Below are 22,520 nucleotides of genomic sequence, written 5' to 3'. Positions count from 1 at the left end.
CTTTCCAAACAGGGGATTTCAAAGGGGCCTAAAGTCGATGCGGTGCTGAACATGCCTGCTCCTTCCAATGCTAGTACCTTACGTTCTTTTCTGGGGTCGGTTCAATTTTATTTTAAGTTTATGCCCCCAGATTTTTCTACGGTAGCGCAACCGTTATATCATTTAACCAAGAGTGGTGTTCCTTGGAGATGGGAACACAAAGAAAAATGCGCTTTTGCAAAATTAAAAACGTTTCTTTCCGCAGACGATGTTCTCGTACACTTTAACCCGTTGCTTCCTTTAGGAATTGCATGCGACGCTTCAAGCTTGGGCATTGGCGCCACACTGTTTCACCGCTCCCCGGACGGAAGCGAGAGGCCAATAGCCAATGTGTCGAAAATCTTGACAAAGTCTCAAAGAAACTACAGCCAAATCCAAAAGGAGGCTTTATCCATCATCTTCGCTTTGAAGAAATTTTACCAATACCTCTACGGTAGGAATTTTATTTTGGTAACAGATCATAAGCCTTTACTTTCACTTTTTGGTCCAGATAAACCTACCCCTTCGCTGGCGGCTAACCGGTTAGCACGCTGGGCGTTGTTTTTGAGTCAATTTAGTTATACTATAGAGTATCGCAAAACAACGCATCACCAAAATGCTGACGCCTTGAGCCGTCTTCCGTCCAACGATGACACAATTTTTGATGGGGAGGAAAGTGCAGATGATGTTGATATTGTCTGCGCAATTGATACGTTGGATTCGCAGGTTAGTCATTCCGATTCTTCTACTTTGCGCAAGGAAACTTCCAAGGATCCAGTCTTGTCTAAAATCATTCGCTTTACACAAGAAGGATGGCCTGCGAAATCAAATTCTAACGATCCAATCGAACAGTAGAAGAGTTGCTGATTCTCTAACAACATGTTATGGTTGTTTATTATATGGTTCTAGAGTAGTTATTCCTTTTAAACTCCGCAATGATATTCTTTCTCTTTTACACGAAGGTCATTTCGGCATGCAGCGAATGAAACAGCTGGCGAGGACAGCAGTCTACTGGCCCAATATCGATGCGGACATTGTCGACCTCTGCCGAACATGTACTACATGTGGTGAGCATCAAGCTGCACCAAGCAAGGCTTCTATCCACCCATGGATAGCTCCAGAGAAGCCTTGGAGTCGAATTCATGTCGATCACGCTATTAATTTTTTAGGTTCCAATTGGCTTATTGTTACCGATGCTTATAGTAAGTATCCTTCTATTCACCCAACTTCTTCCGTATCGACGTCTGCTACTATTGATCTTTTAGAGCAGGATTTTGCCCATTTTGGATACCCCCACTCCATTGTCTCAGACAATGCGACTACGTTTTCTTCAGAAGACTTCAAGAATTATTGTAAAGCTAGGGGTATAGTCCACATCACTGGAGCACCATACCATCCAGCTACGAATGGTGCTGCCGAGCGTTTGGTGCGCACTTTCAAGCAGGCGTTGAGAAAATCGCCGTTACCGCCTAAAAGTGCCACCACTCAATTCTTGATGCAGTTTCGCCGTACGCCTAATGCCAGTGGTTACTCTCCCAGTGAGTTATTAAACCACCGACAACTACGTATTAAATTAGATATTTTACTTCCTTCCTCAGCTCAGATCACGAAACCATCGACGAGTCCTTCGCCTCGGAAACAAAACCGGAAAACAATTAACTTCGATGTTGGTGATCCTTGTTATGCTTTATACTTTGGTTCCAGGCAAAGCCGAAGCCCTCGGTGGGTTCCTGCCGTCGTGGTGAAGCGACACGGGAGTCGTAGTTTGCAGGTTCGAGTGGACCCTCGAGGTCCAATATGGAGACGCCATATCAACCAGCTACGTCCGCGTTACATCTCGCCGGAAGACGGGGACCCAGGGGAGACTACTTTCACGTCGTCATCGACAGCTGACGAGTTTCGGGTTCCATCGACGCCGACAGCGACCGAGGATTCATCGACGCCGACAGCGACCGAGGATTCATCGACGCCGATTGCGACCGAGGATTCATCGACGCCGATTGCAACCGAGGATTCATCGACGCCGACAGCGACCGAGGATTCATCGACGCCGATTGCAACCGAGGATTCATCGACGCCGATTGCGACCGAGGATTCATCGACGCCGACAGCGACCGAGGATTCATCGACGCCGATTGCGACCGAGGATTCATCGACGCCGATTGCGACCGAGGATTCATCGACGCCGATTGCGACCGAGGATTCATCGACGCCGATAGCGACCGACGATCCATTATCGTCATCGCATCAAGAACAAACATTAAGGCGATCAAAGAGAAGACGCCAACCACCTCTTCGTTATGGGTGGTCATAAATTTTATTGGGGAGGTGTTATGTATTTTAGTTTATTTGCATTGAAACGATGTACTTTGTTTTCGTTTCCCTCAGGTCTTCTCTTTTGCTTAGTATTCATCCGCCTGCTTTTGTTAATTGGCACTTCTCGTTTTGGGCTTACTTTGCAGGTTTCACACTATATCTTGGTTGTGCAATTTTATAATAAAACAGAATTCCAGTATGACTCTGAATGAGCTAAGAACACAACAATTACTTTCTGTCGAAATAGGAACAATCAAACCACAAGTTTGCAACACACACGCTTTCATTTTGAATTGGACTACAGCGCAGGTGGAACTATCCGATACTATAGTTTTTGGTTAGGCTGCTGCAATTTTATTAAATTATTAGCCTACTAAATGTTTAATAAACTTTTTAACATTATCAAACTCTAATTAACTACCAACAATTTATAATGTAGCGACTGCACGGTTGAGTGGTGAAAACGTTTGCGCGACGTTTGCAAAGGACGTCGGTTCGACACCGCTCCAGGGTTTGCGGCTGTGTCTCGGCAAAGACACTTAATGGCATGCTAAAATAAGGATAGCAGCTGACTAGACGACTCGGCTACATAACTCTTTGCTGCTTCCTATTATGTTGCATTTGTGATCGCAATGAAGGCTACGTAATGTTGTTGCAATGGTATGCTATTACTGGACCCCCATGTCAACGTTACTGAGTAGCCTATATGAAACTGGGTAGGCTAAACAAACAAATTATTGAATCTTTCTGTGGTCGAAAAAAAATTAAAACGTAGTTTCGATTTCAAAGCTACAGTAATCACTAAACTTCTACGGAAATCCAATTTTTAGTTGATGAGTTTGGGCAAATGCGAAACGTATGCCTTTACGTCTTCATCAATAGGATAACCCGTTGGATTATTGAACCTGAAAAGCGGCCATAACAAGGCATATGGTAACAATAAATGTTTGTTAGCAGCCGATTGTAGCAAGAATTGGCAACGATAGACACCGGTGTTTCGTGGTCTGTAGCTAATGCGAGCTTTACATGCGTCATTTCTACGTTCTATATGCACAGAAAGACCCCCATAATTGCATCGGGGTCTCAACTGAAGAAGTAAGGCTACGGCCTTGATTGAATGGCAGTCCAATAAACCACGGAAAACGCTTCCTCTACAGTTGTGATAGCCAGTATACATAGATAAGACTTCAACAATTGGAAACTTCACTCTGCCAATCTCGGTAACCGGCCTTGCGTCAAAGCCTCTACCACAGTGGTTCTTCACCAGGGTTTGATCGAACCCCTAGGGTTCGACGAAGCTGTTTCAGGGGTTCGGCTCGAACGTCCTCTGAAACATTCACACGGCCTACGAATGGTATATTAGCGGTATTTTTGGAAATATTTTTGACCACACTAAAGTACGATGGCTATCGAGGGGAAGAATCGGGTCTTTGCTTTGCGTACAGAATTATTGGAGTTCTTGAAAAGTCACAACCATCGGCATTCAAAACACTTTGAGGCAGTGGCGTATCCTGGTTGGTTGAGCAAGGGAAGCAATATAACTCGTGGGGGGTTAGAGCGTGCCGAAGGCACGTGTATTCTAGGGGGGTCCGGGGGCATGCCCCCCCGGAAATTTTTTGCAAAATTACACTCAAATAATCGATTATAATGCTTTCTAGAAACACTTTTAGGGTAATATTTGTATGAAATTTATTAGCAGATAAACAGCTATTAACTTATTAAAGGTAGCTCTTACACACAAACGGGCAAAATATGCTGCTAAAATTAGAGAACACCAAAAACTCAGCTACAGCTACGGTACCTACTGCTGAAGTAGCTTAAGCCAGAATTCATTTCAGTCAAGTCAATTCTAGCCTAGACCTCACATATCATGTCTTATGCCAAAGTCTACCCAGCCAAGATAACAGTGTAAAGCCAACATTTGGCTCAAACTTTTGCTTACTAGGCCGATATTATAACCATAACAGCGCCTTAGATTTTCTCATTACCTAGCGTCCTAGCCCACTGACACAATATCCAACAGATCAGAATTGCCAGACTATGAAAAGGTCTTAAAGCCAAAATAATACAAAAAAGGCCAAAACAAGGAAAACATTAGACAAAAAGGCCAAATGGATATAGGCCTATTTACCTGCTTCTATTAAAAATTATAAAATGTAGGCTACATATATTTTATGACTTGTAGCGGATTTTAATAAACTGTAGCAAAAATAATTCTGAAAGTAGCCCAAAAAATAGCAAATACAGTATAAAAAGACTGTAGCGGATGAGTTTTAATCGGCCACATTACGAGTATAAACAAGCATAGAACATGTTTTGAACAATGGTGAATATGGTTTTATCTGGTAAGGTTACGATATTTGAGAAATATTGATTATGCATTTTGAAGAGTTAATTAAAAAAAAGCCTAATTCGAGGAATTCGTCCAATCTGGCAACTCTGGAAGCAATTTAAATATTGGTTCCATCGATTTGTTAAAAGAGACACATATCTCGCAAACTTTGCGCTGCTTTTTTTCCTTTCTCTCTCGCTTGTTTCTCCTTATAGCAAAAACGAGAGCAAGGGAAGCGATACAATCTTTGCATCCATAAGCTTCCAACTTTTTTAAAATTAAAACCGAGCTGAAATCATACGGGGACGTGAGTTAGAAACTGTTCTAATTCGTATTCAGGTAAAGACATTACGAAATCGTTTTACTTAAAAATATCATCTTCTCTTTTTTCAATTTTGGCAGGGGAAGCAATGCTTCCCTTGCTTCCATTGAGGATACGCCCCTGCTTTGAGGACAAGTTTTATTCTTACCTTGGCTGACATCTTTGGTGCTCTCAATCAGCTGACTTACCAAATGCAAGGAGGTAGTAAAAATATAATAGAACCTGAAGAGGAAATGAGTGCTTTTCAAAGGAAATTACAGTTGTGGTGGCTGCGATTGGAAAATAACAACTTCGCTAACTTTCCACGTCTGGACGAGGTAGCAAGTAGTTCCGATACAGCAATTAATGGCGAAGTTGCAGAAGTTCCAGAGGCTCTGAGCCAGTATTTACTGAGCATTTGCCGAAGTTGCAAAATTTATTTCAAAACTACTTTCCTGAACAAACGTAATATCCAGCATGGATACGTCAACCATTTGTTTATGATACTGCAACAGCAGATATAAACAGTCCATACTTAGACAACATTATCGAGCTTCAAGAAAGCGAGATGCAAAAAAGAAACTTCAACACAACAAATCTTCAATCGTTTTGGTGCCAACAAATGGAAACTTATCTTCTTATTACAAAAGTTGCCCTTGATGTTCTCATGCCATTCGTAACCACGTATTTATGCGAGCATGCGTTTTCTATTCTGGTGGATGTTAACGCAAAAAAACGAAATCGGCTTGCATGCGAAAATGACATGAGAATTGCTCCTTTCGAGACAAGGCCTCGAATCCCACTATTGGTTTCAGAAAAACGACAACAGAAGTCTCATTGATTCAGTAATGTATTAGGGTAGTTCAGGGCAAAACAAGTCGTCGGGTAAAACCGGTCAGTTTGATTTTAATCAAGCATAACTTTTTTTTTGGAAATAATACACTCAAAAAAATGCTTTAGCGCACTTAGTGGTTCTTTTGTGATGCGATAACAGCAACTGCTATGCAGTTTTTGCTTGCTATCTTGGTCTAGGCTGCGAAACGTAAGTTGGTGTAAAATTTTACCTTCATATTTTGGACTAACTTTTTTTTTGTGGTTTAGACTAAACAGAGCATTACACTATGAAAATTGTTAATTAAACCAAGACTTTCTAGTTTAAACAAAATTGCAATTATTGTAATTTGTCTCAAAACAACTCATCTTGTAGTTCTTCCTTGGAAATTAGTTTTATTGGGTATTTATTTTTGTTCAGTCATGGCTATTTTGGTTGGGGCAACACAAGTCAGTCATGAAGTGCTGTGCCAAACTTTTGGTGAAAATACTAAATTCTTTAACCAAACTGTCATGTAGGCTTAGGCTGCCTGGTTCATAGGGTATTAGTTGCCTATTACATCAAAAATCAGCTTATCCTAGTGTGAGCGAAGCATTTAGTTTGGGGAGGTCTACCAAGGGGGGCACGATTTTTTTTGATTTTTGGCCATGTTTGAGGCCCTATCACTGCTAAACCAAATTAGGTAACAACCCAAATTTTTTACAGGTGATAGTACTTTTGCCAAATATTGAAAAAACAACATCGTTCACATTGTAACTCTAAAAGGTCAAAGGTCATAGACATCCAAAGATGGCCGTTTCCAGCTCTCGGCTAAGATTTTCTAAAAATTTAAAACCTCGCCAAGACCTCATTTGTGATTGGTTTTGGCTGAAATTTAGTAGAAATGTTGTATATAAGATTCTCTATCCATTGACAAAATATCAGTACAAAAAATTAAAGGATTTGGGAGTTATTTAATGTGAAACGTGGGTCGAAATGAAAAAAAGCAAAAAGGTGGGGTCCTTTTAATATCTTGGTTACCCCTGACTCCAGTGAAAATTTGCACTGAAATGTTGTCCACTTATTCACTAAGATATGATAAGTTTACCACGCAAAATTCATTTATGGTTCTCAATGTTTTCTTATAGAAAGTGTGCGTCAAAGTTTGGACAAAAACGCAAAAAACCACAAATGAAAGATTTAAAAAAAGTGTAACAATATTGAACTATAGCCTACTAGAAAACATTTGAAGTGTATTTGTGATTGTGTTTCTATCAATTGTTCACAAAAGCAATTCTTCTAACATTTGGCAACTGTAATGTACCATGTATACCTCATTGTTAGTGAACAAAATGGCAAATTTTGTCATAATCTTCCTTGCTCAGTTTGTTTTGTCGTCCAGAAGAACCATGGATATTCGGCACAGCAATTGAACAAATAATGTCATAAAATGGAATCCAGCATGTTTGCTGATGTCTGTTCTGAACAAATGTGCTGCAGTGGTGTACTTTGTATGTGAAACTGCAATTTGTATGTGTAAATATACTCTTTCTCTCATCAAAAGACACTGACCTGTTTTACCCTTACTTAGGGGCAAAACCAGTCATTTGACTCGGTCGTAAAAATGATGTTTTATTAACATAACTTAAAAATAAATTTCACTTTTTTTTTGCTATCTTGTTTAAGGAAGCCTTAGTATTTAACACTAAAAGTTGAAACATTTTTAACTTTATGTGAAGATATACACAATAATACCAAAATGTGACTAGTCTTGCCCCGCACTACCCTACTATTGAATGTGGTAGATTTTTGTTGTTGTGACTCAGCGAAATTTGGGGTTCAATGATTTGATGGTGGGATGGAAGACAGATTTTGGAATGGAAGATGGAAAATGTCAAGGATGGAAAGGAATGGAAGATCTTGATGATGGGATGGAAGACAATCTTCCATCATTCTATCCCAATTCCATCATTATCTTTCTAACGCTTTATCAAGACAAGCAAAATATTACTTTGCTTGCTGAAATAATTCGATTTTCGTTTCGTATTAAACCAACGGGACTGTTGCCTGACGCGTATCCTACTACCATGTCGCTACCCGTAATTGGGCTAATTTTCTTTATCAATATTAGTTACTTACAATAATAACTTACTTTGTAATGCGGCAGAATTTATTATCTTATCTTTTTGCAATCTCAACTTACTTGGATGAAGGTGAATGATTTTATTCGTTGCAATTTTAATTTCCTGCGTGTTTTTTCTTTCTGTTGCCATTAAGCTAGTGATACATGCAATGCAGCTCATGCAATTTTTTTGTGGCTGCCACCAATCAGTACTAGTGTTTTTGTTGGTGAAACCCACGCAGGACTAGCTTCAACCATATCATCCGATGATGATGACTTTAACTTGTGCTTTTGTTACACCAATTATTGTCCGCGATGCTTCTCAAGTATTTTCGTTACTTTTTTATCTTCTCCAACGTAGACTGCTGCTACAGTTTCTTTAACTTTGCTACGTGTTGTTTCTTTCTGTATTTATAGAATCAATCTACGCTTCTAGTTATATCACCAAACGGTACGTAATCCTTAGGAAAATACTGCTGTTAAATTTTTAGCTTAAATTTAGCCTATGGTTTTTAGGTTTATTTGTGGCATATTCAACGCAGAGATCACAAAATGTGAAGATGGAAGATGGAATGGAAGAGATTTCTGAGATGGAATGGAAGATGGAATGGAAGAGATTTCTGAGATGGAATAGAAGAAAATCTCAGGATGGAAGATGGAAAAAAACGTCTTCCATTCCATTTCATCCCATACCCTGGTTACGAGAGCCCAGCATTAATAAGTGGCTTATCAATTATTATCATTATATCACTAGGCTTGTTTTTCTCATAAAAACATAACATTGCCCTAGGCTTTTTCCTTTTGAGGCCCTCTAACCCAACAGCCAAAGAGACGAGTATTTCAAACAAACAACACAGTGATACAATAGTGCATCAATAATTGAAAAATATGCACACACGTGTTAAAATTAACTATTTGAAGATAATCAAATTTGTAATTTAAACTGTTAATATTTTGCGAAATATTGCTGTAAAATAGGAAATGCTAATCAAGCAAAATACTTTGATGTTATGTTCTTCGACAAAATGTTGAATCACAAATTTTATAATGCCTGTGGTATGATTGATTGATTTGATTTTTATCCTCGGACTAGAAAAGCTTCTTGAGAACTTAACCCTGACAGTTTCGCATACTTGTACAAGCTTTGAACCACTGACGCAGGCCCGGTTATTAGAACCCAATCAAAAACCCAAAATAAATGCACTTTGATGTTATGTTCTTCGACGAAATAATGAACTACAAACTTTATATTGCCTGTGGTATGCTTGATTGATTTTTATCCTCGGACTAGAAAAGCTTCTTGAGAACTTAACCCTGGCAGTTTCGCATACTTGTACAAGCTTTGAACCACTGACGCAGGCCCGGTCGCGAAAAATTTTTTCCCACGAGATTTCTGTCTCATTTACATATTTTGGTAAATGTTTGTATTAAAACCGTGTGAATGCAACATTTTCTCGTTGGCACGGTTGGTTCAGTGGTTTCATCCTCGCCGAGTGATCGTGAGAACGAGGGTTCGGCGCCCGACGAAGTCAAACTTTTTTTCTTCTTTAAATTAATTTTTGCGGTGCACAAGAGCTTTTCAAAAAAAGTAGGGTTAGGGAAAGCTTATATTTTATTATCATTGCAGAATTTGATTGGTAAATAGTTATTTCGCAATCTGAATCAACCAACCTCTTAACACTTTCGGAAAATCTTACTTTTAGAGTGACTAGAATCAATGATACAGAAATCTCGTGGGAAAAAAATTTCGCGGCCCGGTCACCGAGAACCGAATCAGCGAGGCGTGACCTTGAGTCGGGAGTGTTTCCACTGAACTAATGAGAAATGCTAATAACAAGATAGTGAAATTATAACTATAGCCTACAACACAGTGGTTTCCAACCTTTTGAGATTACGGCACCCTGCAGAAGAGAAAAATGTTTTGTGGCACTCCGTCGCAGACCTACGATCTTTCACCTCGAATGCAGCAGGTTGTTGGAGTAAACCTCAATCGTTTAATACCAAAGACTTCAAAATCGTTATTCACAGCTTCTCTGCTTGACTTTCAGCTCTAATGCAGTGTGGAGAAAAGTAGGCAAGTCGCTTGTTGTGTGTGCCCTTGGAAAGACAATCAATATTATCACCTTCAGAAATCAACACAATAATAGTAACACTTCAATTGTAGTTGGAGATTAGGGGAGTTTGATAAAAAAAAAAAAATGGAAGTAGTAAATTTTATTTATTTCGAAGTCAGTGTAAAACTTAACGAACATAGGCTGTTGCTCTTCCCTTAGCTGACAAATTGCGCAAAAACTTTCAAGTAAAGGTTTCCCCCAACCCTTAATAACAATAATGTTATGGTTTTGTTAAAGATATTGTCACTCTACAACACTAAGGTCTTTTAGCGATCGAGCTCATTTTTAATTTGATATCAGGTTTACGATGTCATCACATTATTACGCGACTTATTCTCATTGCGTTATGCAAGAACACAATTGGTAGGCTGCTGTTTTCAAAGTCTTCGGTTTGACCCGACCTGGAATCGATCTCAGATCTACTAGCATTAGAGCCAACGGCGATAACCACTCGGCCTCTTAGCTGGTTGTCACAATCCTTTGCTAACAACACATTGAAACTTTATTATCGGCAGCATTGAAGTTTAGGTTGATACAACGTCGTCTGTCGTTGATACTTTGTCGTCGTCACACAAGCCAATCATGTAATAAACAATTAACGGATAACATCAATGTTGATGACGTCATATCATTGCGCAACACAGTATCTGTCTTGAGATTAGTCACTTCGCCTTCTTCTATTCTTGGACCACATGAGTTAATCTGTTACCGCCGTTCTTGTGACACGCTGTGACACATTCATTCTTGCTAAACAACGTTTTGCTGCCACGACCACGTTGTTTCTCTGAACATCTCTTTTTTTGCAAGTCATCGAGAATCATGGTATCCTGTAACATCTAAATGGGTACAGGGTGCTAAAGCTAATACTTTTAAAAATATCCACGGTGTCCCGTCCTGCCCAACGTCCCATCTTGCCCCACCTTCCCCTACATGACCTTAAATGGGCACCACTGCCCCCTGCCCCCATCGACAGAAAAATTGAGGGCAGGGAGGCATCCGCTCCCCCTGCCCTCCCGCTTCCAGCGCCCCTGACCTTGCCAAGTCCTATTAGCAAACGCATGAAATGGTGATTATCTATTTGCTGACGACCAAAGCATACAAAGATGACAACAAGGTGCAGACAGCGATCAGAATGCGCAGGCTGGAGCATGGTCCAAGAAATGAGACATTTCGAATACTATTTCGAAATACATTTTCGAATCTGAGCTGGTTGTTCACAACTCTTTGCTAACAACACATTGAAACTTTATTATCGGCAGCATTGAAGTTTAGGTTGATACAACGTCGTTTGTCGTTGATCGTCGTCGGCTCCAGCTCGTGTCCGAGCATTGGTTTCGTCTTCAAATTGAATTTGGTTTTGGATGGTGATGTCATATGTGGCTTTGGAGGCCCAGTCTATGATGAAAAAGACGTGGGCAAAAGTCACATTGTATAGAGGGTGGGGGACGTGGGAGTTTTAGCTTTTCTTTTCTAGTGTTTCGTTTTTCTTGGGCTTTTTGTATCCTGTTTTTTTCAAAAATTTCCGTGCCTTCCCTAATTCCTTTTCCCCAAAGTGGTCTGTCACTAGCAAGTTGTTCCCATGTATCCAGATCGATATTTGCATGATTGAGGGAGACTTTCAGCTGATCTTTGTATCTCATCTTTGGTCTTCCGGAGGGTCCTTTCCCTGTCTCTAGTTCACCATAAAGCATTATTCGTGGAAGCCTCATTGGGTCCATTCGTATGACATGCCCTGTCCAGCGAAGGCGGTGTTGCAATATGGTGGCTTCCAAACTGGGCAGTCTAGCGCGATCAAGGATTGCATCGTTGGTAAGATAATCTTCCCAACGAGTACCTAGCATTTGCCTCAATTTCCTCTGCTGGAAATTTTCAAGACGTTTGATGTCACGGCGGTATAATGTCCAGGTTTCACAAGCATAGAGAAGGGTAGATAGAACGACTGCCCGAAAGACCATAACTTTTGTACAGATAGATATGGCATTACTTCGTCGTCGTCACACAAGCCAACCATGTAATAAACATTCAACGGATAACATCAATTTATTATAAAATGTCATCAAATAATCAACGCCGCGTTAGATCAGTGGTTACCCGTCCGACTGAAGAGCCCTAATGAACAAGTAAAAATTATTTATCAAATAAAAGTCGGCTTCAAAGGAAAACAAACAAAGAAATCAACAATACCACAACTTGTAGCTGGGTATAATTTTCCTGCCACTTTTAAGCAAAGTAGTCCAACTTTGAGGCAAAAATCTCAGAACTGGCACCCCAACTTGTCAAGCATTGATTGATTGATTGAATTGAATCTTTATCCTCGGATTTGGAAAGCTTCTTGCAGAGCTTAATCCTGGCAGTTTTGCATACTTGCAGAGGCTTTGAATCACTGACGCAGGCCCGGTCACCGAGATTGACAGAGTGAAGTTTCCGATTGTTGAAGAGTTGTTGCCGGGGAATTATTCCATCCATTAGATGCCGCTGAATGGATGACAGTCCTTAATGTGCGTTGCTCAAGCGCACACCCCGAGAGTCGAACCAGCGCCGCTTGATCTTGACGCTTCTTCGTTCCAGAAGTCACGCGCTAACCAACTGAGCTATCGGGGCGGCATTATCGGCACTTTTAGGGATTGGCAAACATTTTGAAAGGTTGTCGGATTATAATGTATACACTCACCTTAATCATCAAAACTAGTCGAAATGAAACTGGCAACTCTGACAATAAGTATTCAAGTGTAGCCCACCTCTTGGAAGTGGTAGGCAGTAGCGTGCTACTTTTGTTATTGGATCATGATGTTACCCTCACTGTAACCTAAAGTTTAAACGGCAAAACTAGTCCGAACGGAGTTGGCAACCCTGACAATACGTATTAAGTGGTAACGCTTGCAGGTCTCTGATTTAAGTAATTTAATCTGGCAACACTGTATGTAAATGAACTGATTCGACGTTACCTACAATGTAGCTCGTGTCGATGGATTTTCGACTTAAATTCTATATTGAAAAAATAATTATCTAATCTGGCAACACTGTTAACAAATGAACTGACTTGATGTCGCCTACAATGTGACTCATGTCGGCAGCTACTTTCAAACCTCAGACTCAAATTGCAAATTGAGTTTTAGAAAAGTAATTATCTGACATGGCAACTCTGTAAACAAAACAAACTTACTTTTGTTGATGTTTATCGACCTCCACTTGAACATAAACAAACCTTGGTTTGATAATATTATAAACATTTTTGTTGTTGTTACGTCACCTGATGTAAACAAGCAGTTTGTTGTATTTTTAACTCAGCCAAACAAAATCACTAAATGACATAATTTTATTATAAACATCAACAAATAAATAAAAGCATCATTGATCTTCGCGCTCAGTTCAGTTTATTTCTGACCATCACCATGAAATATATAACAAACATAGCAGACGTCTAGAGAAAAGGTAGAAGCGACAAAACGCGGATGTCATAACTTGCATGATACTAAAGCAGGACAGTCAATTTAAAATGTGGCACGGTCGCTACACCTTACGCGAGGGAACGACCTTATGCGACTGTGCATGATGTATTCGCCGCCACCAACCTTGATCTCCCACTCCTGTAAAAGACAAAGGGAATAATTGACGTTGATTTAATGTTGATACAATTAATTGTTATAACGTTGATACAACGTAAACAACTCTCACTTTATTGTCCAACCGATCCAATGCTTCTTGTAGCTTGGATCTTTCCTCGATTTTCGGATCACTCCTCTTCCCATCTCCATCATCGAGGGATCGCGGCATTACAACTTCCTCCTCAACTTTGTGCAACACCTCGATGACGTCATCGATAGATAGGAGGTTGCCACTGAGATGCATCCGAACAATCTAAACACAAATTAATTATGATGCAACAATTGAAGATAAACAATTTACTTATGTTGTGACTTTTTGTTTATTTATTTTATTTTTACAAGAATTGTTAGAAAATGATTAATTGGAAACTGGAATGTGAAGAGAGGGGCGTTCTTCCCGGCTATCAGCACAAGGTTGAGCACTCGCTAGTACAGCGAGCAGCTGCGATTCGCTAACCATAACGGTGTAGCTTCCACGCTAGCCATTCAGACTATCCAATCAACGATATGTTTCTCGGCAGCCGATTTGTAGCAAGAATTGACAGCGATAGACTTTGTTACTTTGTTGAAACTAAGTTGAAACTGTTGAAACTTTGTTGAAACTGAGACGTTAAAACAACGTAATGCGACGTTGAATCAACGTCTGACCATGAATCAATGGGCTGGTTATAAAAATTAAACATAACTCACGGATCCAGGCATCGATTTGATCGCCTCCTTCCATGGATGGAATCGATTGGAATCCATTCCAATCAGAGAAAGGAATCCAAGTCGCGTCGGCATAGACTTGATGAATGACGTCACAGCATGGAAGTCATTCTGAGTGTCGTAGGGTTGCATCCATATCGTCCCTCCATCAAAATGACTTCCTGCTGTGACGGTCACTTCCAAGTTGTTGCCTTCCCGCAAGATCTTACTGATGGCGATGATTGATCGAGGATTGTGATCTAACAATGCAGTATGCAGGAATAATATCAATCGATATTAGCTCGGCTAACCAACAAAACTTTCAGGTTTGAGTCAAAGTTCTAATTTGAAAATAACTTGAGTAGACTTTTGTTAGCTGGTCACAAAATCACAAGTTTTATCTTCAACGGCTTCGAAGTTTTATCAAGTTAGGATAAAATACTTAGGCTAGCTTTGCAGGTGGAAACTAAACTTTTGTTAAAACATTAAACTAACCAGAACTTGCAAATTAAAATAAACTTTAATTTCTTTGTCGATAAATCTTCGAAGTAACTTTACTACTTGATCATGAAAATTTTCCAATCAACCATTTCTTGCTGCAGCTCAATCTAAACTGATGCTTCGCCAAACTCAGAAGACATCAAACAGAAAGAGAGATTTGGCAACTCTGTCAGCTACCAACAAAAATTGTCGCCTGCAGCTTTACGCGGGATTTCTGCTTAGTGTTGCCCAGATGAAATAAATAAATTTACCCACAAATTTAATTAGTAGTTTGTGCCAGAAAATTTATTGTTTGGGTATTTCACTGAAATTAATTTGAATTAATCCATTTTTTGAAATTTAGTGTCATAAGTATTGAATTAAGTATTGAATAAGTTCCCAGACTACACTGGAAGGCTACTGGAGACCAATCGTTGGTTTCAACATCCATGACGCGCAAGCCTTCCACTCTACTCCGTTTTCTTAGTTCTAGTAGGCTATAGACATTAGAAGGGACGTGGGCATTGCTTTCTAGAGCAGAATACTGTACATAATTATTAAAAATTGAAGGATTATAGTCGAAGGGTTGCCATCAAAGATGAGTAGGAATTCCGTAGTAAAAGGATGCGGAGGCTAGCTGTTTTCAACCGGAACCGGAGCCCGAATTTTCGTCTGAAAACTGGAGCCGGAGCGGATTCGAAGGCAAAGTTTAGTGTTAGGTAAAAATAATATTTTTTGAGAAACAGACAATAACTTTGTAATGTACAAATTTTCAGCAAACAACAGGATTCGGAGCCTGAGAATCCAGACTCCGATCATATCTGGTTGCCACTCCATAATCGACGGTATGGCTTGTACGGAGGCGTAGGCTAAAATGTTGAAAAATATCTTGTCAAGACCCTCTCAACTTCTAGGTCTTGCTTGGTAAATAAATTGACTTTTGTTGCCTGAACCGTGACCATGCTTTTCCACTTTTGTTGTATAGCTTACTTATTGTGCTTTTATGCTTACTGTGTTTATATTTGTATCTGATATTTGTTGTTTCGTTTTGTTTCCAAACCTGCTGATTGTATTTAGTTGATAATTTTACAGTTTCAGATTGTTTTTAACTTGAAGTTTGAACACTTTTTAAAAATAAACGCACTCAAAAAGCAAAGTAATATTGAGTTTCAGTGCCTTAAATATAGGCTACCCTGAAACTGGTGAAACATGTTAGCATAAAAAAACTGTGCTGACCAGGTAAAAACATTTACTTACCTGCGGCCCCTTTTCCAGTTTTCTTATACAGCTCTGAAATAAATACTTTCTGCTTTTGCAATTTTTCACCTGAAACAAATCACATTCTCTTTAAAATTACGGCTTGCCATCATTACCTGTGTAGACGTACAACCTCAGCATTGTCAAACAGCACATTAGCTTTGTCTGAAACAGCACATTTCTTTACTGAAAATTTTAGTTTGTAATTTGTTGTAAACTTTTGAGGAGCGGTAAAGATCTGGGTTTTGCCAAAATGTTTGCGAGATAACAAGTAAAAAGATTGTGGGAATGTTGTTTCAACTTTACTACACTCTGGCTTGTCGTTTTATCTTAATTAAACAAATAATCTTGATGGGCAAATGGACTTTTCAGCGTTTGAAGTGAAGAAATATACTAGCCTGTGTTTTAAGTTACTTCATGGCGTGTTGTTAATGTCCACAAATGTTAAGTTGCTTGGTACTTTACCTGGTGAAGATAGTCGGGTTTGCTGGGAAGGTTCTTGGCGTGGTAAAGCAACGGATTCTTCTGAAAGTAACTCGGTGGTTGAAGAGCTTAAAGAACCTATAAAAATGCAAACAGGTTTGCAATCGGCAAAGTATGGATGTTAAAGTTACTTAAAGATTACTTTGCGAAGTTGTTGAAGTTCTAGCTCAGGGGCGTGCAACTGTTTATCGCAATGGGCCACAACGTACAATTATAATGATGCTGAGGGCCAGTCTATCGAATAACACATGAATTTATATGAACAATTTATTTAATGGAAAAGTACACACAATCAAGTTACACATTGAGTGAGTGATTAATGAGATGTCTGATATCTTCTCTGTCCAGAGATCTTGCCAATGTCAGCTTTGGCGGAAGAAGTGGCAACTCGAAGTTGACTTGACAAGTGCTCATCTGTAAGCTGATTCCTGCATTTTGTCTTGAACAGCTTCATTTTTGAAAAGAACTGCTCACAGCAGTATGTGCTTTCGAAAAGAGAGATCATTTTTCTCGCGTGATTTTCTAGATTTGTGTAATTTCCATACACTAGGGTTGGGACCCCGGGAAACCCCGATCCCGGGATTTTAACCCATTTTTCTGATCTCGATCCCGGGATTAATTTTATTAAAATCCCGGGATTTCTAAAAAACATCTACATAAGATGATGTAGCGCCATATCGCTTGACGCTCATATTATTTTGGTTTTAAAGCAGCTTTACAATATCAGCTGGTTGTCTTGAACACTCCACATTAGTGTGATAAATATCTCTGTTAATTCTGCCCTATCTTTTTGCGACGGAGAAGTTAAAATTTAGCTCAGAATGGCGAAATTTGAAGATGTAAGTTCAAAGACAAAATGTGAGGTGTGGCAAAACTTTTTGTATGGTAAATCTACAGAAAAAGCAAAATGTAACTTCTATCAAGTCGTTTTGAAAGAAGCTTCAGCGTCCAGTACAAAGGGATTAATAACTAAATTCGGAAATTAGAAAGGACGAAGAAAAGCTTTAGGTTTCGAATCGACGATCGTCGGAATGCTGAACTGGTTCACGTTTTTGGGTACCTCAAGAAACCATTCGACTCGTACATTGATAAACCGCACAATCAGCTTGGTCATTAAATAAAGCGTCAGAAACTCGCTGCCCTGGCCACGAACCCTCTTCAAAGATTGTTTCCATGCCCAACTGTTGAATTGGATCGAGGCTCTACTGAACAGCATGAAAGTGCCATTACAGAAGATTGTAAAGTATTAAGCCAACATCTGTTGAGACTGAACGTGCATTTTCAGCTCTTGGATATTTTGCCAGCAAAATCAGAAATCGTCTTAACGATGATAATCTCGATGCTCTCATGTTTTTGCGTCAGTATTACCATAAATAAATGTGGTTTGTGTAGCTTGCATGTGTATTTTCTCACTTTGCTAATCCCGAAAAATCCCGGGATTAAGGAGTAAAAATCCCGGGAAATCCCGATCCCGGGATTTCAAATTTGATCACGAAATCCCAACCCTACCATACACGTAGCTTCTGTAAAAAGTAAGAAAATCATTTTCATTGTAGGCTCGTTTGAGATCGACGTTTGCTTGCAAATCTAGTAATTCTATTTGAATGCTGGATGGAATATTCCCCACAACCAGGTCAAATGGATGAGCAAAAAGTTGAAAGTCGGCATTGTGTTTTCGAAAATCTTCAAAGCGAGCTTCAAATGCCGAAGTTATCTTTTCAACCATTCCAACATATTTTTCACAGTCTTGAATTTGAACGCTTCTACTTTCCAGACAAGGAAAGTGAGTCAGGGATGCTTTGCTCAACTGAGATCGAAAGAGTTGTAGTTTTGCTTGAAATGAAGAAATAGGTTAACAAATAACAACATCCTCCGATCTAACAGTGAAAAGTATTTAAAAATAATGGGCTACTTGATGAAGAATGTGCGGGCCACGTAAATGGGTACCGCGGGCCGTGCTCCGGCCCGCGGGCCGTATGTTGCACGCCTCTGTTCTAGCTCAACGCACAAATGTAAAGCAGTCTTCCCTATATTTTACTTGAAATAGAACGACGGTTTTAAACCTTGAAAGGAAACGATGGTTAACTTGGTTGTGCTTGTGTCATGTGATCTTTTTACACTTTATATCAGTAATAAGTCTGCTAACTAATCATTGCTAACGCTTGAGTCCAAACTCAGTTTATACAGTACAAGGTCAAAGTAACAAATTATCTTATTCTTGTTGTTTGCCTTAAATTTACATGCAATTGCTTGGTCTCGCAAATTTTGTGTTGGCCTGGCTCATAATTTGAACATTTTTTTTATGATGTTGGCTACGTAAAATAAACGTTACAGAACATTTAGCAAATGTCACGGAGTGGCAGATAGTTGCTTGCGAGAGACGTACATGACCCGATCAAGTGTTAATTTATTGTCATGTTTATTGCGATAAAACGAGGCCTAGACGTAAAGTTTGTTATTTTAATTAAATTTGAGATAAACTTAAAAGTTGAATATTTGAAATTATTTTTGGCCCGTAATCATCAATAACACTCAAAGATTTGAAAGGTTTGAAAAAGCATTTATTTTCTATTGTTACGTGATAATGTTTTGAAATCTGTTTCTTTTAAGGATAAAATCATATACTTCATTTCCTACTTGGAATTACTTGTAACAGATAAGCAAGCATATATTGCTCCTTATCACAAGTAAAATATCTAGCTTATATTCCTACTTGAAGCAATTTGTGAAGACGAAGTTGTTGGTTGAGATGACGTTTGTGTCAGTGCTGACGTAGATTCCATTGAAGGAAGTTTGTTAACTGCAGAGCTCGATAGATCTACAGATTAAAAAAAACGTATTGTTGTATTGTATTAATTAAACAAATTGTCGTTTTATCTTAAATAAACAAACAATCTCGGTGTGCAAATGAACTTTTTAGCGTCCAAAGTGCAAAAATAAACTAGCCTGTGTTTTAAATTACTTCATGCCGTGTTGTTAAAGTCCTAACGTACAAATGTAAAGTATAATTTACCTTGTGAAGATAGTCGGGTTTGCTGGGAAGGTTCTTGGCGTCGTAAAGCAACGGATTCTTCTGAAGGTAACTGGATGGTTGAAGAGCTTGAAGAACCTATAAAAATGCAAACAGCTTTGCAATCGCTAAAGTATAGACTTTAAAAGTTACTTTAAGATTACTTTATGAAGTTTATTAACCCTCCAACCCAAGGCTAGACAGACAATTAATCCGGCCCTGGTAGTCTCATAGTTGTTAACACGTGCTGTGATTGACTGGGCAGTGCAAATTATTTTTTATCAAATGCTTGATCCGTTTTACTGTATAACATATACTTTACAATTACGTAGTTTTCTTATATTTTAAACCGATTTTTTTTCTGCGCAAGACTGTATATTTTTAACCGTTTTTACTTGAGCAATCCATAACCTACAAAAGGTTCAACAAGCGAAAGTGTTTTCAATTTTATTTAATTTTATTTTATTTATGCTGAATGCCATGTTGTTGTTGTTGTTGTTGTTAGGTTTTGTTTGTTTTTGTTTGATTTAAAAATAACTTGTTTCATTTGTTAAAGTTTAGCTGATTTTAAACCAGAAGAGCCTCGTACCATGATGTTAAATAAAATGCCCGATGATCAGTCTCATTTAATTATTAATTGCAAGCTATTGATTGTTAAATATTTGTTGACGTTGCAATTGAATTTGTTTTTGAACATCATGAAAAAGTAAACAGGTACCGTACACTTAAGAAACACAAAAAATTAAACAAATTTTAAGCGTTAAAACGTTCAACTTTTTTCAGCATTGTAACTATATAGAAATGCGAATCACGGATGAAAATGGAAAATGAGAGACAGTGAGCTCTTTGCAACAATGATTTTTTATCAATAGTAAAGTTACCATTTCCTGTGCTTGGATCCAGCAAAAGACCGGATAGAAATTGTACAACAATGGACCAATGATCATTGAGCAGATTGTTTTGGACGAAGGAAGCGAACTCTCTTGATGGCATTTGATGACAAAGATACAAAGCTGAGAAGTATTCCTGGAAGGTTTGATGCGTAAAATACAATTGTTGGTTACCTTCCAGCAGCGGACATGTTTTGTTGGATCCTAATAAAGGTACCACAAAATCCTGAACTTCGCTGGTGGTCAGATTTTTTTGTATAAAAGCTCTACCATTAATAAGTACTGTACGTTCTTTTGTCGCTTTATAGGCAATTTCAGACAATTTCATAACAGTTTCATCTGACAAAGAACTTGCATGGCCAGACGCTTTAAGATTTTTAAGCACAGAATGAAACACTTTGGTCATTGTAGAAATGCACCTCACTTGACCAGATGAATCCAATGAAGCTCTGACATAAAGTTGTAACATAAGTGGGTTGTGGCATAATGATTCTAGCTGGGGTGCTTTACTGGTTAATGATTCCCAAAGTTCGTCAGCTTTGCTCTGGTTATTCAATAAAGCATTAAACAATGTTCTCATATCTGAAGAGGTTAATTCACGAAGAAAGAAAACAAGACTTGGTCTGCAGTTTTGAGGAACGGAAAGCATCGCGTGTGGACGAGAAGTGAAAATGAGATGGCAGTGACGTAGAAATTGTCCTTGGCAAAGGCTTGAAACTAGTTCCTGAGAAGTAAGAGAGCTGTTATAGTTGCATTTCTTTACAGTTTTTATGATACTCCATTCCACTTGATCAAATCCGTCAAGAATGATACAAACTTTTTTTGGATTGTGTTTGATCCATTCAAAAGCAGAAGTGGCTTCGTTCTCGTTTAAGTTGTAGTTGCTATCTCCCAATAAAAATTGTTTCAAAGTGAATGTGTCTTCATCACAGTGACTCATGTTCATGAAAAGCTTCCTTAAAACGACAAGATCACCAAACTGACAAAGACGCCTTGCCAGGCGCTTGGACAAGGTTGTTTTTCCTGCCCCAGGATATCCAATTATTGAAACAAAATCCTTTATTTGAGCATCCAAAACTAATTTATTAAAGTCAACTTCTTCGTCAGAATCTGTTAGTTTAAACTCATGGGTTTTGGGATTATATTTGTTGTCATCGGGAACAAAATATCTTTCGTAAAATTTAACCAAAAAAAGTTCAGCACACACTTCTGGCAAACCATCGGAAGAAATGTTAAAATGGCAAAGGTCGACGTCATATTCAGGATCATACAGCTTGAGGGTAGTTTCTTTTAGCTTTTCTATTCCGATGTTTGAGCCTAAAAAACAAAAAATCAAAATTATTAAATTTTTGCATTAAAAAGTAGCAAATGTGGATTCTGACGTTTTTCAATTGTTTCTTGCATTTTTTCCGCACATCCTTGTAGATTTGACAACTGCGGAAAAAATATTCAAAATCAAAAAAAGAAATTAACTGAAAATGTAATGTAAACACATTTATTAGTATTCACCTTTTTTTAGGTTGTAATAAGCTGTTAGTAAACTTATCTTTATGGGACATAAGTAAGGACCGCAAAAGTCAAAACTTTTTAAGGACCTCGTCTGTCCACGAATCAAAGAATAAAGTTGTTTTCAGCACCTAGGGCAGTGCTTCTCAACCTTTATTTGTGGGTGTGGCGACCCAAAAATTAAGGTTAAATTAATTGCAAAGATTTGGTGACCCTATTTCCAAAACTACGTTTCGCACAACGTTTTGCAAGCATGAAAAATGAGCCCCATTCATAAATAACACGATTCAACATAACAACAAAATGTCGAATTTAATTAATGTGAGCCTTGACTTTGTATTGTTTCAACAACTTTGTCAAAATTTGGAGCTATCTTGCTTAGTGCCAATCTCATGTCATCTTCATGCTGAAGACATTTTGAAGTGAGTGAGCGCAGAAAACCCTCCCTCACAAAGGCAGGTAGCAACAAATGACAGGAGAGCTTTTACTGTGTGCGTGCCAACTACCGTCGTTTCATTCTTGACTTTTGTCCACAATTGACCAATGGTTTCTTTCTTAAAACAGTTCATCAATACACTGTCGCACTGA

General features: G+C 38.8%; 1 protein-coding gene across 2 annotated transcripts in view; it reads right to left on the bottom strand.

The window, feature by feature from the left end:
- The window catches only part of LOC145787627 (uncharacterized), a 107,931-nt gene extending 86,544 nt beyond the window's left edge, over positions 1 to 21,387 (bottom strand). The window contains exons 1-8 of one of the 2 annotated variants that reach the window (XM_082599403.1): positions 20,418 to 21,387; positions 19,540 to 19,635; positions 19,240 to 19,344; positions 16,509 to 16,604; positions 16,044 to 16,112; positions 14,310 to 14,566; positions 13,690 to 13,872; positions 13,318 to 13,601 (exon numbers count right to left, since the gene is read on the bottom strand). In XM_082599403.1, coding sequence (XP_082455529.1) covers positions 13,506 to 13,601; positions 13,690 to 13,872; positions 14,310 to 14,566; positions 16,044 to 16,112; positions 16,509 to 16,604; positions 19,240 to 19,344; positions 19,540 to 19,635; positions 20,418 to 21,372 — 1,857 coding nt within the window. In that variant the 5' untranslated portion in view covers positions 21,373 to 21,387 and the 3' untranslated portion in view covers positions 13,318 to 13,505. Of the gene's footprint in view, positions 1 to 13,317; positions 13,602 to 13,689; positions 13,873 to 14,309; positions 14,567 to 16,043; positions 16,113 to 16,508; positions 16,605 to 19,239; positions 19,345 to 19,539; positions 19,636 to 20,417 lie in introns of those variants that run through there. The other variant, XM_082599404.1, reaches the window with a different exon arrangement.
- Positions 21,388 to 22,520: the final 1,133 nt, after the last annotated feature.

This window comes from Aplidium turbinatum, chromosome 18, assembly GCF_918807975.1.
Source record: "Aplidium turbinatum chromosome 18, kaAplTurb1.1, whole genome shotgun sequence".
Classification (NCBI taxonomy): Eukaryota; Metazoa; Chordata; class Ascidiacea; order Aplousobranchia; family Polyclinidae; genus Aplidium; species Aplidium turbinatum.
Note: the sequence above shows the minus strand (reverse complement) of the source record. Positions and strands in the feature narration are given on the sequence as shown.